The 19,162-nt window shown below is 45.5% G+C and overlaps 1 protein-coding gene and 1 long non-coding RNA gene across 5 annotated transcripts in view; both read right to left on the minus strand.

The window, feature by feature from the left end:
- Positions 1–19,162, minus strand: part of LOC120990160 — a 954,651-nt gene that overhangs the window by 294,886 nt on the left and 640,603 nt on the right. The window lies entirely within an intron of this gene.
- Positions 1–19,162, minus strand: part of LOC120990155 (LRP2 binding protein) — a 30,884-nt gene that overhangs the window by 6,263 nt on the left and 5,459 nt on the right. The window contains exons 2-7 of one of the 4 annotated variants that reach the window (XM_040418748.1): positions 14,122–14,292; positions 9,671–9,780; positions 8,102–8,215; positions 5,833–5,975; positions 5,650–5,755; positions 465–688 (exon numbers count right to left, since the gene is read on the minus strand). In XM_040418748.1, the coding sequence (XP_040274682.1) occupies positions 465–688; positions 5,650–5,755; positions 5,833–5,975; positions 8,102–8,215; positions 9,671–9,780; positions 14,122–14,218 (794 nt within the window). In that variant the 5' untranslated portion in view covers positions 14,219–14,292. The remainder of the gene's footprint in view (positions 1–464; positions 689–5,649; positions 5,756–5,832; positions 5,976–8,101; positions 8,216–9,670; positions 9,781–14,121; positions 14,293–19,162) is intronic. The other 3 variants (XM_040418749.1, XM_040418750.1, XM_040418751.1) reach the window with 3 other exon arrangements.

The raw sequence follows: 19,162 nt of genomic DNA on the forward strand, positions 1-19,162 counted from the left end.
TATGAGGGTGCCGGCCGGGTGTATTGCGGATCCGCAATGCACTACGGACGTGTGAATGGACCTTAAATGTGGGAGTTCAGCCACTGACACGGTCACCAGTCCCATTAAAGAGGGCATCCTATTCTTTTTAGCTTCTACACATGATCTGATCCTGAACCTAGCCTCAGTTCTCCAGTTATCTCAGTACTGGGCTGGCCCAACTTAGAAGGAGCAGTACTGGAATGATGAAGATACAGAGTACAGCCCTTTGCTATTCCTGTAGACTTTGAACGGGGCAGCAGCACCCATGCTCCCCTTGCACTACATTCAGATGCCTACTCACTGTGGTCATGTAGTGAGGAGGAACAGGGGATTCGGACTCTCATTCTAGAGAGCGGTGAAGGACCCAGCAATAAAGTTTTTCCAGTAAAAAAAAAATCATGTAATAAAATACTAAATCTCCTGCCCCAGCCATGTGGTCTTACTTCTTGGCTAGCTCCGCTGCCTTTGTATACAGCTTCCTGCTGTAGTAGTAGCTGACCAGGTGCCCCTGTGCATACACGTTTCCACGTTCCGCTGCTTCCTTCAGGCACTCCAGTGCAGAGTTCAGATTCCTCTGTATTCCCAGGCCATACAAATACATCACACCGAGGGCCCCCTGCGACTCCACGCTGCCATTACCACAAGCCTCCGAATGCCAGAAGAAAGCCTGCAAAACAGCATTCATTTATGTCCTAAGATCTTAAGAGAAGCCTATGGGGCAGATGTCTTAAGACTGGCTAGTAGTGCGCCACTCTTAGGCCACCTGCACACATTGCATTATATGGGTGTGTTTTTCCTGCATGGATTCCCATGCAGAAAAAACGCAGCAAAGTGCAGGCGATTTCACAAATCTCGTACTCTTTGCTTATTGTCTCCGTGCAGATATTGACCTGCCGTGTGGATTTCCAACTCCGCTGCATGTCAACTATGTTTGCAATTTTTGCTGCGGATTTCACCAGATGATAAATATGATGTGGGTGGTACATACATGTAATAAATACAATAGAATGATAAGTGCTGTGTTTCCGTAGCATAAAGGTACATAATGTGCGAGTTCGGCTGAAGAGAAGGTTCATTCACCAAATGGCTGATTGCATTGAAGCCGCCATTCTATCCCAGCATGATGGAGCCTTTGCCAGCCACAGAGGGGCAAATGGACAGTTCTCCTCATCATCCTGTCGAACACCTCTGGCTGCCATGTGAAAACTTGAAACAAAAAAAGCATCTGCTACCCAACTGGATACTGGAGGGAGAGAATTATTTTTGGCGGCCAATTTGAAAAGTTTTAAACAAAGAGATTTCAGTATTCAATGTACTCCACTCCCCTTGTTAATTCCAGCCAATGGAAGAACTGGTATTTGACTGGGCCGACTGGAAATTGGAAACCGATCCTGGTTCTACAAAAATGTCTCATGGACACATTTGATTTCTTAAACCGTGTGGGAGTTACAGCGGACGGGTATGCAATGTCCCTCCCCTTCTCCCGCAGGCAGTACATTCTTTTTACTGTATTTTTTTTTATTCTTGCTCTTTATGTATGTTATTTTTACTTTGTCTCATCTTACATCAGTTTTGTGCCTCTAAAGCAGGAATGCCCAACCTGCGGCCCTACAGATATCAGGGCATGCTGGGAGTTGTAGTTTTGCAATAGCTGGGAGGCCACAGGTTGGACATCCCTGCTCTAAAGAATCTATAGCTTGAACATGTGATTGTGTGATCGCTTGTGAGCAGAAAGTTTATACCTAGTTTTTGCAGCGTTTCTGACTCTCTGCTAACTTTGCTGCGTGAGAGTGTGGTGTGCGCAGAGTGAGAGCTCGGAGGTAGTCTGGTCACGGGATGCCACGGTGCGTATGTGGCACACTCTTTTACCATGAAGGGTGAGATCTGCGGCAAAACTTTGTCAAATGTGCACAAAAATCCGCAATAAGAAATTGCGTATTTTGGTGTGGATACGTTGCAGAAACACACATAAATCCGCACAGAAATTAGTGTTGATCTTATGTGCGTTCACCCAAATTGTGTGCAGGTGACCTGAATCAGAAGCTTTGCACGTGTCTGAATAATTTTGGTGCCTCTCAAGCACTAGAAACTGAAATCTAACCCAGCTAGGACCTGGGATAGATTTCAGGTACAATTAATGCTATCTTTCGTTGCAAAAGTCAGGGCCATGTAAGCCCCTCACACATTTTAAAAAAATGGTGCAAAATTTTGCCCTCCATAAAAAAAAAAGACTTTTTTATGTTAAATATCCCTTATACGCTTGCAGTAAAGTATATCTATGTATCTAGATATCTTTAATTCTAATGTAATTAGGGAATCTTTTATCCTATAAATTGTGATCGTACTTTAACAAAATAATAGCTTTACTAACACATTGGCTTTAGACTACTTTCACACTGGCGTTTTGGCTTTCCATTTGTGAGATCCGTTCAGGGCTCTCACAAGCGGTCCAAAACGGATCAGTTTTGCCCTAATGCATTCTGAATGGAAAAGTCTTCGCTCAGAATACATCAGTTTGCCTCCGATCAGTCTCCATTCCGCTCTGGAGGCGGACAACAAAACGCTGCCTGCAGCTCTTTTGCTGTCCGCTTGACGAAACTGAGCCAAACGGATCCGTCCTGGCACACAATGTAAGTCAATGGGGACGGATCCGTTTTCTCTGACACAATCTGGCACAATAGAAAACTGATCCGTCTCCCATTGACTTTCAATGGACTTCATGACGGATCCGTCTTGGCTATGTTACAGATAATACAAACGGATCAGTTCATGATGGATGCGTGCGATTGTATTATTGTAATGGATCCGTTTTTGCAGATCCATGACGGATCCGCCCAAAACGCGAGTGTGAAAGTAGCCTTAGTCAGGTGCCATAGTGCTGGGACCGATGTCTAGAAATTGTAGCACATTCTCTAGCAAATCAAATAGCCTGAATCTCTAAGTCCAAAAAAGAAGTAACGTCCAGTGGATAGGGTACGGTCATTAGTGGCATAAATGCTGCAGATTCTCTGCATTGGAGTCCACAGCATTTACAGTAACAATAAAGGGGACGAGATTTCAGAAATGTCACCCCTACGTAGCGTATCAATCCATGTCAATTTATGTTGCTGGTTTTACCCACAGCTTTTAATCTTTGCAATGCTTAAATTGAAAGCAACGCATGACCCACTGTCACCTGGGCAGTGCGTTTAAAAAAAAGCCAGTTTTTTATTGTGGCGGATTTCAGAAAAACCCGCTGCTGAATTTCACTGATTGAATAATTCACAGTGGGGGCCAGACTGCTAGGGCCCCAACCATCACTAGAATTAAGGGCAGTGGACCATTTTCTGAATAGTACTGGTCCGACCATACGCTGTCCACGGAAGCAAATTCAAGGGAATGTGGTTGCAGCTCCTGTACCAGATCATAGTGGTACTGCTATCACCACCCTCTTGTGATTGGAGTCCAGGGGTCAGACCCGCATCAATTAGGCTACTTTCACACAAGCGGTTTTGCTGGAATTGTCAGGGTCCAGCAAAAACGCTTCCGTTACTGATAATACAACCATCTGCATCCGTTTGAACGGATCCGGCTGTATTATCTTTAAAAATATAATAGATTGGTGGTTGGCTCACACTCAGGTGGTTATGGGCAGGTGCTACTAACTCACAACTTGGGTGCCCGGACCCAAAAAGATTTGTGAATGATAGAAAAAGAGAGGAGTGAGCACTCACACCATCTGGACCATAGGATATATTTAATAAATGGTATGCAATAAATCAATCACATCAACATTCAAATACAATAAAATTTCATAAAATAGTGGTTGGTACCAACATAAAATAACACTGACGAATGGTAGTTGTGCAATCCTTGCGTACTTAGTATTTAAAACTAGCACTTTATGCCGCGTAGAGTTGTATAGTAGAAGAACCACTCTGGATAGTGGTAATACCGCAGACCGCAGTCGGCAGTTCTAATATCCCGGTGAGAAGTACATATGACTCCAAGTTAATATTCAAGTGTCCTCGTGCATATAGATATGTCTTTCAGTATGACAGTCTCTCCACAATTAATCCGATATAACCGCACAGGGCTATAGATAGCACGCCACTAAGTATACAGTTCAGGTTCCTACCTTATCCCAAATTGTTCCAAATTGTTCCACGCTGAGCCGTCCTACCACGAGAAGCGAGTGATGCCGGCTGCTTCGGCATCTCACGTCGCAGATCTCGGGTTGCTGACGTCACGGTATCGCGGGATCACAAAATTCGGCTGATAGGAATAATAAATCGTTGGTGGAACCTGTAGTTATCTCCTGTATCCTAGAGCGGTATTATTGGGATTCCTTATCGCATGGCCATGCAATGTCTTTCATCAGGATCCAGTGGGTTAGGTGGGCGCTTCTCTTCCAGTCACCAGACGCGTTTTGGGGCGTCTACACCCCTTCCTCAGTGGTAAAAAAAAAACAAAAAACGCCCACCTAACCCACTGGATCCTGATGAAAGACATTGCATGGCCATGCGATAAGGAATCCCAATAATACCGCTCTAGGATACAGGAGATAACTACAGGTTCCACCAACGATTTATTATTCCTATCAGCCGAATTTTGTGATCCCGCGATACCGTGACGTCAGCAACCCGAGATCTGCGACGTGAGATGCCGAAGCAGCCGGCATCACTCGCTTCTCGTGGTAGGACGGCTCAGCGTGGAACAATTTGGGATAAGGTAGGAACCTGAACTGTATACTTAGTGGCGTGCTATCTATAGCCCTGTGCGGTTATATCGGATTAATTGTGGAGAGACTGTCATACTGAAAGACATATCTATATGCACGAGGACACTTGAATATTAACTTGGAGTCATATGTACTTCTCACCGGGATATTAGAACTGCCGACTGCGGTCTGCGGTATTACCACTATCCAGAGTGGTTCTTCTACTATACAACTCTACGCGGCATAAAGTGCTAGTTTTAAATACTAAGTACGCAAGGATTGCACAACTACCATTCGTCAGTGTTATTTTATGTTGGTACCAACCACTATTTTATGAAATTTTATTGTATTTGAATGTTGATGTGATTTATTTATTGCATACCATTTATTAAATATATCCTATGGTCCAGATGGTGTGAGTGCTCACTCCTCTCTTTTTGTATTATCTTTAACATTGTCAAAACGGATCCGTCATTAACTCCATTGAATGTCAATGGGGACGGAGCCGTTTTCTATTGTGGCAGATTGTGCTAGAGAAAACTGATCCGCCCCCATTGACTTGCATTGAGGTAATGACTGATCCGTTTTGCTCCGCATCCCCAGGACGGAAAGCAAAATACAGCATGTTGCGGTTTGCTCTCCGATCTGGGAACGCATTTTGGAGCACTCCGTTCTGTTCAGTTAAGTTTTGTCCCCATTGACGATGAATAGGGACAAAACGGAAGCGTTTTTTCCGGTATTGAGCCCCTATGACGGAACTCAATAACGGAAAACTTTAACGCTAGTGTGAAAGTAGCCTTAGTAAGTAATGGCATATCCTAGCACTAAGCAATTTAGATAAGGACAACGGATCTCCCACTCGCTGATTTTGGACAATACTGCGCCCTTTGCTGCATCCTGAATAAGATGGTTGGGACAATGTGAATAACCTTTTGCAGATGCTTGTTGGGAGGTCGGGAGTAGAACATTCCTAGGACAGTCTGGGCTTTCATGCTGGCTTTGGGGTTTCCATTATCTGCAGCTATCAGCCACCATCTAGAGTGAAAGGAAACAGAAGATGTGATAAGAAAGAGGCCGGCTGCTCCTCGAGTGCCTCAGTGAAAAATAATCACCTCTCTGCTTCTTCGTCAGAGTGACGCATCCCGCAGCCTTCATAACACGCTCGCCCTAGATTGTACGCAGCTGCATATTTCAGGTGCTTGGCTCGGTGGCTGCTGGAGCTGATGATCCTCTTCATGAACTCCACTCCTCTCCTCTGGAAGATAACATCTTGTGCTTATTTACATCCTCGTGAGCAAAAATTATAATAAGAATTACTTTTTCTGTGGCAGTGCCAAGATGTTCTCCTATTTTCTCAGTTTTTTTTTTCTTAATATATATATATATATATCGACTGTTGTCCCCCTTAGCACAGCGCAGCTCTGAAAAACCCTGCACAATCCTGTATTCTATGGTTGGCTATTCATTTCAATGGACAGCATGTAATACTACATTTCCAATGTGGCTCCAGCTGGCTACCTGGGTTGATGAAGCCAGACATGCTGAGCGCCAGGAGATTGTCGTGATGAGAAAAACCTATTTCATTAAAGGGATATTTCAGCACAGTGGAAACAATAATCTTATACTCCCCTCATTTGTTCCGATGATGCTCGGGCCCCCGCTGCACTTCACTTGCTGTTTCTGACACAGCAGGAAATGGCTGGGATTTCCGCTCGACCAATCACTGGCTGCAGAGATGACCCGCCACAGGCAGTGATTGGCTGAACAGTAACGCTTTTCTGACCACGAATTTAACATGATGGCATTTCCAACAAAGGCTCCTAACAGAACCTCAAAAGCAAATGTGAACAGCGCTTCACCTGCAGCAAGGTTTTAATGCAGTTATTCATCTAGCAAATGTAAAACTGCTTCCATATAAAATGACTGCAGCAGTTAAAGTGGAAATATGCAAGGCACAGGGTATGTCGTTAAGGCAGAATGGCCTAAAAAACATACTATTTTTGGCTGCATTGTGTGTGCAGGATTTAGTAAATTTCCATTCACTAATGCGACATCTCGAAATACTCCAAAACACTCCATGTGAACATGCTCTTAGGCTTGGTTTAACACAGGGCAGTTTGATGCGGTTTTTGGTATGTTAATCTGGCGGACCATCTAGTCAACAACAATACTTACAATGGACTCAGCTTTATGCAGAAATATGCCAACAATATTATATTACATGTATATGCAATACTTAGAAATAGTTATATTATAGTTTATGTATCACCTATGTGAAATATTTACTGTATTAACCAAAGAGGAACTATGAATGAAAGTAAAATGGGGATCTGAAGACCAGCCACACCACAGATGGAGAGATCTGTTTATGGACATGCCTGATTTTTCATAAAGGAACAATGTAAGAGCTCCAAGATGTGTGCCGGGCTATTATATGACAACTGGGGCAGACAGTGACCGCTGCATTAAACCCTGCACTCTGAGTCACAATGATAGTTTGGATTCACAATCCAGTATAATTGCCTGAATCTACAGCAGAGATCTTCTGGAGAGCCCGGTACATCACTGGATCTCCTTAAAAAGCCTTTGCCCTGCGCGATTTTGCTCAGGGCAAAGGAGAGAATCGGAGCATGAAATGCCTGGATGAAAATGGGGGTATGTCCACATTCAGCTCTGAACACAGACAACTCCTTTAATTTCTAACAGCTATATGTCTAGCAGCTGATGTTGAGATAATGCAGTCATTCTGGTCTTTTATGAAGGCCTGGAATGCCTCTAGCTGCTACTAATCCAGAGATATGAGCAGTTAAAGAAGCCCACCCCCCTCTTTCCCCTTGAGCTCGGGCAGAACAGTTAGGTGCTTTCTCCAAAGCCCGGGCAAAACTATTAGTTTACAGTTTTCAAACCAACACCTGAATTTGAATTCTTTCATAATTGTATGTAATTAAAAATTTAGCACAGCCACTGATTTATTCCATTAAATGTCTCTGTATAGCGCCACCTGCTGCTTCTTTTTTTTTCTTATTGCTCACTGAGAAGGCCGCACATGCTCAGTTTCATCCTTTAACTGCATCCTGAGCTGTGATAGGCAGAGCATGGACACGCCCCCTGATCTGCAGAAGGAAAGACACTCCCCCTGAGCTGTCCGCTTGATATAAACCTAGCAGAGCAATGAATAAGAAGATCTCTGGATCCATGTGAGGTACAGGGCTGGTTCTAGCTTTGTTAGAAGGAGACTGTCATGTACAATATGATGTCTGATTTTGGAGCAACTGTAAGCAGCATCCCAGGTACAGTGTAACAGCTTTATGCATCACCTGTCTAGAGCTGTCAGCAGTTCTGAGGGATCAACACATAGGAGACAACACAATACACACGTACTTGATCTTCTTGAGTTCCTAGCCCATCATAATACATCACTCCTGCTTGGTATAAAGCCTGATAATCCTCATCTTTGACTTTTTCAAAGTGAAATAATGCATCTTCATACCAGCCCTGAAAGGAAGAGCATAGTGGAGCTGTCAGTACTGGACATTCATGCCGCGCTCTATGCAAGCGGTTACGTGATAGCTAACGGAAGACTGGCAGCACGATGTACATCACATATAATAATTATTTACAGAAAAAAGTTTTTACATGCGACTGTCCATACAGTTTTTTTAGCCATTGAAGTAAATGGAAAAAAACACAGCAAAATCATGACAAATACAATAAAAACTGCGTGGTTTTCAAATATAACATGCAACAACTAAAGATAAATCCTCTCCTGACATGTGCTTTCTAGTAATTCCTCACGAAATAAAGACTCTGGAGCGTCTTTCACAGACCCCTGATAGTGTCAGACTTTGTAGGGACACAACCCTTAAAAAGAGAAGTCGTAACATTTAGGTGTAAATTTAGTCATACATTTCAAAGAGGAAGAACAGAAGAACAGCACAGCACACAGTGTTAACCCTTTCTACCACGTAGGTTTTTCATTTTTGCGTTTTCGTTTGGCACACCCTGCCTTCCCAGAGCCATAACATTTTTACTTTTCCATTCACATAGACTTTACGAGGGCATGTTTTTTGCGGGACAAGTTGTAATTTCCAATGCCACCATTTAATATTGTATATGATGTAGTAGGAAGCAGGAAAAAATTCTAAATGGGGTGGAATTGGAAAAAGAAATTCCACCACAATTTTATGGGTTTGTTATTTACGACGTTCGATATGCGATAAAACTGACCAGTTTCTTTCATTCTCCAGGTCAATACGAATCCGGTGATACCTTATATGTATAGTTTTTCTTGCGTTTTGATAAAAACGTTTTTTTGCGGTCCGTAAATTGCGGATCCGCAAAAAACGGATGTCCGTGTGCCTTCCACAATTTGCGGAACAGAACAGGAGGCCCATTATAGAGATGCCTATTCTTGTCCACAAAACGGACAAGAATAGGACATGTCTCATAATTTTTGCGGGGGTCACGGAACGGAGCAACGGATGCGGACAGCACACAGAGTGCTGTCCGCATCTTTTGCGGACCCATTGAAATGAATGGTTCCGTATACGGAATCAAAATACGGCCCGTATACGGAACGCAATAAATGTTTGTGTGCATGAGCCCTTAGCAGTGTGGGTACGGCAAAGCAGGCAGGGAGCGGAGCCTCTGGGTGCAATTGCACTGCCCTTCTTGCACACAGGGGCTCATTTACATATTATAAAAGATTGTTTTTCTACACATTGAACCCACATAAAGAAATGGGACTAAAAGCTTTACATTCATCTGGGAGGTGCACATCTCCTATGTCTGCTGGATTAATGTCCTTTAAGAGTTAAACATGTTGAGTCTAAGATCCTTCATCATATTTCATGAAAGCAAGAGTTTCTGCAAGCTCAGAAAGGAATGCAGCAGCTGGAAGGACATCCACAGGTAGTGCATGATGTCCACATCTACAGGAAAGCGCTTTACCTCCTCAAAGCAGAGCTGTCCCAGAAGGAAGCGGGCCTGTTTGTCTCCTCTTTCAATCCTGTCTTTTAGGTACTGCTCAGAAGTTTCTAGTAAACCAGCACGTCCATGGCCTGTGAAGACATAGACATGTCCCGCAATGAGCAATTTTATTAGTTTTCTCTGTTAGTTTACTTTAAAGTGGAAAAGGGCTCTGCTTTTCCCTAGAAACTGCGCCATTCATATCCATGGGCTCTTGTTCTCTTTATGGGGCTGTAAAATACAAACGAATTGTATGCGGCACTACCAGCGTATGTTTGCACCTGGGATCCCCTTCAAAACAATGAAGTAAAAGTCTCCTTTATGAAACTGATTGAGGTAAAAGAAAAATAAAATGAAAAGCTATGGGCAGTTTTTTTTTTTTTATTATTGTATTGTACTCATTTTAAACTTAAAATAATTTTTTCAGTTGGTCTTTATTAAAAAATTTGGACCCCTTTTCTTTGTACAAGGCTGAGATGCTCTAGCAGCAGGATCTGAATTTTCTCTCTGCTCTGTCAGGCAGATCACCTGTTGGCTCCTTATCTCTGACCTTCTAAACATTATGGCTCAATCCTTCTCTTACTGTTAAGAATGTGGCTTAGGCTACTTTCACATTTGCCAGTGCTCCAGACAAAAAAAAATGACCAGGAGCCATTGGCTCCTAAACTAAAAAATTTAGGAGCCAAATTAAATTTTTTAGTCGCCAAATTTAAAATGCATATAATTTTAAAAAAAAGGACTTTGAGAAGATGAGACGCAGGTGCACTACATATAGGAGAAAACAGCACCACATGCCTCTCACATCCAGGGACATTTTCTGGGGAACAAGGTGACTAAAAATGGCGAATTGCGTGGTTTAGAGTTTTTTTTTCTGTTACGGCCTTCACCGAGCGGAAATATTTTTTAATATTTTAATAGGGACGTGGCGATATGTAATATGTTCTTTATTGTTTGTAAATTTTATATGTAAAACTGGGAAGGGGGCCATTTAAACTTTTAGTATTTTTTTTTTTTTTTTCTTTTTATTTAACAACCATTTCTTCCCTTAGGGACTAGAACCTGGATCTTTTCATCCCTTGTGCTATTCACCCTGATAGAGCTCTATCAGGGTGAATAGGACCTCACACATCTCCCTGCTGCCCTGTGCACACAGCAGCATGGAGCTGAACATGGCAGCCAGGGCTTCAGTAGCGTCCTGGCTGCCATGGTAACTATCTGAGCCCCAGCAGTGTAATCTGCCACTGCCACCAATGAAGGGGATGGGGACACTGTGGCCACCATATAACATTGGGAGGGAGACGGGGACGGACAGACTTGTGGCCAGTGATAATGGGGGACGACGACGACGACTTGTGGCCAGTGATAATGGGGGGGTGGGGGGGGGGGACAGGCTTGGGGAGAGCGCACTGCACCACCAATGAATGTTTAAAGAGGACCTTTCATGGGTTCAAAGAATATGAACTTATCAGCAGGCTGCATAGAGCGGCGCCCAGGGAGCTAAGTGCACTTACTATTATTCCTGGGCGCCGCTCCGTTCGTCCTCTGTGGCCCCCGGTATTTTCGGCATTCAGAGGAAGGAGGAGGAGACGCCAGTGTCTCTCCGTCTCCATAACAGCAGCGCTGTCCAATCACAGCACAGAACTCAGAGCCAGGGAGGAAAAAAAACCTCCCTGGCTCTGAGTTCTGTGCTGTGATTGGACAGCGCTGCTGTCAGGGAGAAGGACAGACACTGGCGTCTCCTCCTCCTTCCTCTGAATGCTGAAAATACCGGGGACCACAGCGGACGAACGGAGCTGCGCCCAGGAATAATAGTAAGTGCAGAGATATCCCTGGGCGCCGCTCTATGCAGCCTGCTGATAAGTTCATATTCTTTGGACCCATGAAAGGTCCTCTTTGACTCCTTCATACAATTGTCTGCAGCGGTATCGCAGACCGGGCACCCAGCCTCAATAACAGGGCATGCGATCTGTGGCACCTGAGGGGTTAATGGCCGCGGATCGCCTGCCCTGTTATTGAGGCCGGGTGCTGGGTCTGTGATACCGCTGCCGACACTTATGTTTTACATTCATTGGCGGCGCAGTGGCGACAGCTCCTCCCCTCCGTCTCCCTGCTATACCCCCATTGGTGGTAGTGGCGGCCGCGTCACAGTGGCGAGGGAGGGACTCCTTCCTTCTCCACTGTGCGGTGTGCTAGTGAAGGGAACTTAGGCTGCGCAGGATCGCGGCGGTACAGTCGCAAATGGCGACAAGACTAAAAAGTCTTGTCGCCATCTGCAAATTTTAAGGCGCATTGGCGACCGTTTTGGTCGCCATCTGGAGCCCTGTTTGCGTTTTCGCCGTCCGGTTTTAAGATCCGGCATGGGATCTCAAAACCACAGCAAAATGCATCCGTTTGAATAATACAACTGGCTGCATCCGTTCAGAACGGATCTGGATGTATTATATAGAAAATGAGCATGCCCTTTCCCATGCCGCACACAAAAACGTTGCTTGCAGCGGTTTTGTGTCCGGTATGGGAATGCAACAAACTGTAACAGAATGCATTCTGGTGCACTCCGTTCCGTTTGTTCAGTTTTGTCCCCTTTAACAATAAATGGGGACAAAACGGAAGCGTTTTCCTCCGGGTTTGAGATTCTCTGCAGGATCTCAAAATCAGAAAGCAAAACGCAGATGTAAAAGTAGCCTTAAAGGGGTTGTCCGAGTTATGAAAAAAAAATATAGCACTGTAAATCTGATGGTCAGCAATATATACCTAAGCTGAGCAAGTTTAGGCAAAAAAATATCTATTTCCTCATTTCCCTGGTTCTCTTCTGGTCCTCTGTTTACCTGCAATAAAAACAATCTCTGCCCCTCCCCCTTCACTGCTAAAGGAGTGAATACAAGTACTGCCCTGAGTGACATGTCTGCCTGCTGGGAGACTCTGCAGCATGTTGTATGTATAGAACTACAAGTCCCAGCTGTATAATGACACTGCTAAGGGAGTGAATACAAGTGCTGCCCTGAGTGACATGTCTGCCTGCTGGGAGACTCTGCAGCATGTTGTATGTATAGAACTACAAGTCCCAGCTGTATAATGACACTGCTGATACACACAGGATCTTCTCCCTACCTGTTCTTGTGCAATGCTCTGAAGAATTCCTCTAGTCTGTCAGCTCTGTGTCTGCAGGGTGAGGACTTTGAAGTCAAGGAGGTGGTCCTATCAGTGATTGACAGCCTTCCCTATATAAGGAGGTGGTCCTATCAGTGATTGACTGCCTTCCCTCTATGAGGAGGTGGTCCGATCAGCGATTGACAGCCTTCCCTCTATGAGGAGGTGGTCCTATCAGTGATTGACAGCCTTCCCTCTATGAGGAGGTGGTCCTATCAGTGATTGACAGCCTTCCCTCTATGAGGAGGTGGTCCTATCAGTGATTGACAGCCTTCCCTCTATGAGGAGGTGGTCCTATCAGTGATTGACAGCCTTCCCTCTATGAGGAGGTGGTCCTATCAGTGATTGACAGCCTTCCCTCTATGAGGAGGTGGTCCTATCAGTGATTGACAGCCTTCCCTCTATGAGGAGGTGGTCCTATCAGTGATTGACAGCCTTCCCTCTATGAGGAGGTGGTCCTATCAGTGATTGACAGCCTTCCCTCTATGAGGAGGTGGTCCTATCAGTGATTGACAGCCTTCCCTCTATGAGGAGGTGGTCCTATCAGTGATTGACAGCCTACCCTCTATGAGGAGGTGGTCCTATCAGTGATTGACAGCCTTCCCTCTGAGGAGGTGGTCCTATCAGTGATTGACAGCCTTCCCTCTGAGGAGGTGGTCCTATCAGTGATTGACAGCCTTCCCTCTATGAGGAGGTGGTCCTATCAGTGATTGACAGCCTTCCCTCTATGAGGAGGTGGTCCTATCAGTGATTGACAGCCTTCCCTCTATAAGGAGGTGGTCCTATCAGTGATTGACAGCCTTCCCTCTATGAGGAGGTGGTCCTATCAGTGATTGACAGCCTTCCCTCTATGAGGAGGTGGTCCTATCAGTGATTGACAGCCTTCCCTCTATGAGGAGGTGGTCCTATCAGTGATTGACAGCCTTCCCTCTATGAGGAGGTGGTCCTATCAGTGATTGACAGCCTTCCCTCTATGAGGAGGTGGTCCTATCAGTGATTGACAGCCTTCCCTCTATGAGGAGGTGGTCCTATCAGTGATTGACAGCCTTCCCTCTATGAGGAGGTGGTCCTATCAGTGATTGACAGCCTTCCCTCTATGACTGTGTATACAGAGATACAGAGGTAGGAGCCGCAGCTATCAGACAATGGGGGCATATCCTAGTGATATGCCCCTATTGTCTGTGATGGGAATACCCCTTTAAGTCTAGTGTAAGAAACATCAGTCTAGATAAATTCCCCCCATAGTCTCTAATTTTGGGCACTATAATAAGGTTCAGATTTCTTACCTTGTATATCCTGAGGAAAACCAGGCATCCGGCAGACACTATACAAGATGTCATCTTCTCTTCTCTTGGGCAAAGGCTCCGAGTTCAGTTTCTTCATTCTCCTGCCAGCAGTAATAGGTGGGCCGGTGTGACGATTTACTGAGATTTCATAGCATGCGGAGCACAAGCTGCCTGGAGAAAACAATCCATTACTTGTATATGGATACCTTATAGCTGGAGCTTTCTATGTAAAGTATATTGGAGGAGGAACACACCGTCCACCTTGTAGGACCATGTAGTCTGCTCTCACTCGCCTCTGCTATGTCTTTATAGGGGCCAAAGCTTTGATGCTTGCTCCAGGCCCACTGCATAGACATAGGCCTGTTTCACATTTGTGTTTAAGAGATCCCTCTGCTTTCTGGCACTGCTGAAAAAAAGCACATCACTGTCCAGCCCCATTCACTATAATGGGGACTAACTATGCCGAGAAGTGGCTGAACAAATACCGCTGTTTGCCGGGTTGCGGCCAGACCTCTGCTGGTCCCCATTATAGTGAATAGGGCCAGCGGGTGTCCGGGAGCTTCCGGCAGTGCCTGCTGGGACATCCTGCCAGAGGTAGCAAACACAAATGTGAAACTAGCCTAAGGCTGTCCATACACCATCAATAGCTGACGACATTGTGTCTCCTGAATCCCACACACCTGGTTTGGCCGAGTGTTGTCAGTGAGGAGAGAACTGCTGTCAGGCAAATCTGGCGGCATATCTCCCGGGAGAACAAAAGGATCAGGCAAAAAATTCAGTTTGCCTGATCCCTCTCTCCTCCCACATCACCTGACGGAGGAGAGATGGGAGAACCCATACAAATTAGAATGTCGCCGGGTTTGGCCAACAACTTTAAAGGGGTTGACTCATCTGAGGAACTAGCGTTAGGATATGCCACCAATGTCAGATGCAGATCCGGCAGGGTTCAGCAAAAACGCTTCCGTTACTGATAATACAACCGTCTGCATCCGTTATGAACGGATCCGTCTGTATTATCTGTAACATAGCCAGGACGGATCCGTCATGAACTCCATTGAAAGTCAATAGGGGACGGATCCGTTTTCTATTGTAGCAGATTGTGGCAGAGAAAACGGATCTGTCCCCATTGACTTGCATTGTGGGTCATGACAGATCCGTTTTTCCCAGGACGGAAAGCAAAATACAACATGTTGCGGTTTGCTCTCCGATCTGGGAATGCAACTAAATGGAACGGAACGCATTTTGGAGCACTCCGTTACGTTCAGTTACATTTTGTCCCTATTGACAATGAATGGGGACAAAACTGAAGCTTTTTTTTCCCAGTATTGAGACCCTATGACGGAACTTAATACCGGAAAACTTTAACGCTAGTGTTAAAGTAGTGGATTTTTTTTTAAAAAAATTTAAACTGTACCTTATTTTTCAAAACAGCATAATAGCTGTGCTTCTTTGTGCAATCATAAGGGATAGTTTTTTTTTGGGCTTCCTTAATGTCCCTTTCAGCCTAAGTATTCCATTTCAGCTGCACGGCTAGATGCATTTCACTCAGAAGCAGGGGGCGTATCCCATCTGCAAAATCTGCCAGGACTGTACTGCTGTGACGTCCTTTCCCTTACTTCCCACTATGTTTGTTTTCAGCTCTGGAGCTCATGGAACAGACAAGGAGAGGGAAATCACACTTAGGGCTCATGCACACGACCGTAGCCTGTTTTGCGGCCAGTGGATAGCGGATCCACAAAACGCGGATACTGTCCGTGTGCGTTCCACATTTTGCAGAACAGAAAGTCCTGGCCTCTATAAAACATCCTTATCCGTAAAACAGACAAGAATAAAACGTGTTCTAAGTTAGGTGGAAGTGAGACCCCTAGTGGCCCTGACTTTACAGCTTTTATTTTCAGGTGGATGCAGGCATATTTTTTAATATACCCAATCTCTACTGTGACTGACAGGGCCAGGCAGTGAAAACGTCATCACACGAGGTCCTATCAATCAGAGTACAGAGGGGGTAGTAGTTGCAGAGAGAGCAGAGCCTCTATGTGTAATGGCAACGCCCCTGTTGCTCCTAGAGCCTCATTTGCATATATAAAAACATAATTTTTCTCAGCAATGCGGACACATATGAACATGGGACCAACACAGGTGTCTTCAGCTGCCAAGTGCACATGTAACAGGTCAGTCAGTGTCACAGGTAGATGGCCTTTATAGGGGTTATCCAACAGCCCCCCCCCATGTGTCGGGCCCCTCAGAGGGAATATACAGGTGAAACTCGAAAAATTTGAATATTGTGCAAAGTTAAATTATTGCAGTAATGCAACTTAAAAGGTGAAACTAACATATGAGAGACTCATTACATGGAAAGCGAGATATTTCAAGCCTTTATTTGTTATCATTTGGATGATTCTGGTTTACAGCTTATGAAACCCCAAAGTCACAATCTCAGAAAATTAGAATATTACATGAAATCAATAAAAAAAAGTATGTTAAATAGAAAAAAGTAGGACCTCTGAAAAGTATAATCATGCCTATGTACTCAGCACTTGGTCTGGGCCCCACGTGGCATGGATGCCATCAGCCTATGGCACTGCTGAGGAGTTATGGAAGACCAGGATGCTTCAGCATTGTTCGGTCTCATGTCTCTCATCTTTCTCTTGGCAATGCCCCGTAGATTCTCCACCGGGTTCAGGTCAGGCGAGTTTGCTGGCCAATCAAGCACAGTAATCCCACGGTCATTGAACCAGGTTCTGGTACTTTTGGCAGTGTGGGCAGGTGCCAAGTCCTGCTGGAAAATGAAGTCACCATCTCCATAAAGCTTGTTTGCAGAAGGTGCCCCAAAATCTCCTGGTAGACGGCTGCTTTGACTCTGGACTTAATGAAGCACAGTGGACCAACACCAGCAGATGACATGGCTGCCCAAATCAACTCAGACTGTGGAAGCTTCACACTGGACTTCAAGCATCTTGCATTGTGTGCAGGGCTGGTGCAAGGATTTTTGCGCCCTAGGCAAAGATCCATTTTGCTGCCCCCTCATGTCACTCACTCACTGACAGACATGCACTCAGACACACACACTCACTGCAGACAGACATGCACTCAGACACTCACTGCAGACACACATACACTCACTGCAGACACACATACTAGGGGTGCACCGAAATTCCGGCAGCCGAAAATATCGGCCGAAAATGCACCTAATCCACTTCGGCCGATATTGTTACATATCGGCCGAAAATATGGGGTGTGGGATTTGTCACCCACCATCTGCGGGCGGGCGCCGGGCGGGCGGTTTACTTTGTCACTGCATCTTTATTTTACCTTACAATCGTGACGCTCCAGTAACTAACAACTCTGCAGGCAGAGCGGAGGGCGGCGTAACGTCACTTACTCACGTGACGCGCCTGCTCCGCCTCCTTCATTCATAAAGTGGGTGGAGCAGGTGCGTCACGTGAGTAAGTGACGTTACGCCGCCCTCCGCTCTGCCTGCAGAGTTGTTACCGGAGCGTCACGATTGTAAGGTAAAATAAAGATGCAGAGAGTGATGCTGTGAGCAGCAGGGCTGTTATGGGTAGGGGGATCGGTCTATGGCACTGCTATGGGGAGGGGGGATCTGTGCACTGTTATGGGGAAAGGGATCTGTGCACTGTTATGCCCATAACAGTGCACATATCCCCTTTCCATAACAGTGCACAGATCCCCCTCTCCATAACAGCGCCACCCACAGATCCCCCTCTCCATAACAGCGCCACCCACAGATCCCCCTCTCCATAACAGCGCCACCCACAGATCCCCCTCTCCATAACAGCGCCACCCACAGATCCCCCTCTCCATAACAGCGCCACCCACAGATCCCCCTCTCCATAACAGCGCCACCCACAGATGAATTTCATTCATGAAAAAGAATTATTAATAAAATCATTTAAAAAAAAGTATTTTAAAAGTATTTGGGCAAAAAGGCAGTTTCGGTTTCGGTTTTCGGTCAAGGGCATCCTGAATTTTCGGTTTCGGTTTCGGACCTGAATTTTCATTTCGGTGCACCCCTAACACATACACTCACTGCAGACACACACACTCACTGCAGACAGACATGCACTCAGACACTCACTGAACGACACACATACACTCACTGCAGACACACATACACTCACTGCAGACACACATACACTCACTGCAGACACACATACACTCACTGCAGACACACATACACTCACTGCAGACACACATACACTCACTGCAGACACACATACACTCACTGCAGACACACACACTCACTGCAGACAGACATGCACTCAGACACTCACTGAACGACACACATACACTCACTGCAGACACACATACACTCACTGCAGACACACACACTCACTGCAGACACACACACTCACTGCAGACACACACACTCACTGCAGACACACATACTCACTGCAGACACACACACTCACTGCAGACACACATACACTCACTGCAGACACACATACACTCACTGCAGACACACATACACTCACTGCAGACACACATACACTCACTGACAGACACACACACTCACTGCAGACAGACACGCACTCAGACACTCACTGAACGACGTACACATAGACTCACTGACAGCGAGACACCTACGGTATGTCAGGTGACAGCAGCAACGCCCAAAAAGATGTCATAAAGTGCATAGTTAGAGGGTGAGTAAGGCTACCAAGAGAGGTACAGTGCCTAACAGGTCAGCGACAATCCAGCCACGCATGTGATGGATCTATAGGTGCAGCAGGTGGCGCTGCTAATGCCAAGCCATCAAAGGAGCACGCTAGGCTTCAAGAGCTTGCAATCTATCCACAGACGCGAAACAGGTATCTACCTGACTGTCCTATTTCATTTCACACACTGATCCCTTTGTTGAAGGAAATAGGTGACAAGGCTAGTCGGGACATGTCTACACACTAGCACCTGCACCCAAATTTTTTAACGGGGTACAGGTGTAGCAGGGCCGAATTTGTCACTTTGCACATTGCACAGATGAGCCATCAGGGCTTTTACATAGGGCTGCCCTAGCCTGAAT

The sequence above is a fragment of the Bufo bufo genome, chromosome 2, assembly GCF_905171765.1.
Source record: "Bufo bufo chromosome 2, aBufBuf1.1, whole genome shotgun sequence".
Taxonomy (NCBI): Eukaryota; Metazoa; Chordata; class Amphibia; order Anura; family Bufonidae; genus Bufo; species Bufo bufo.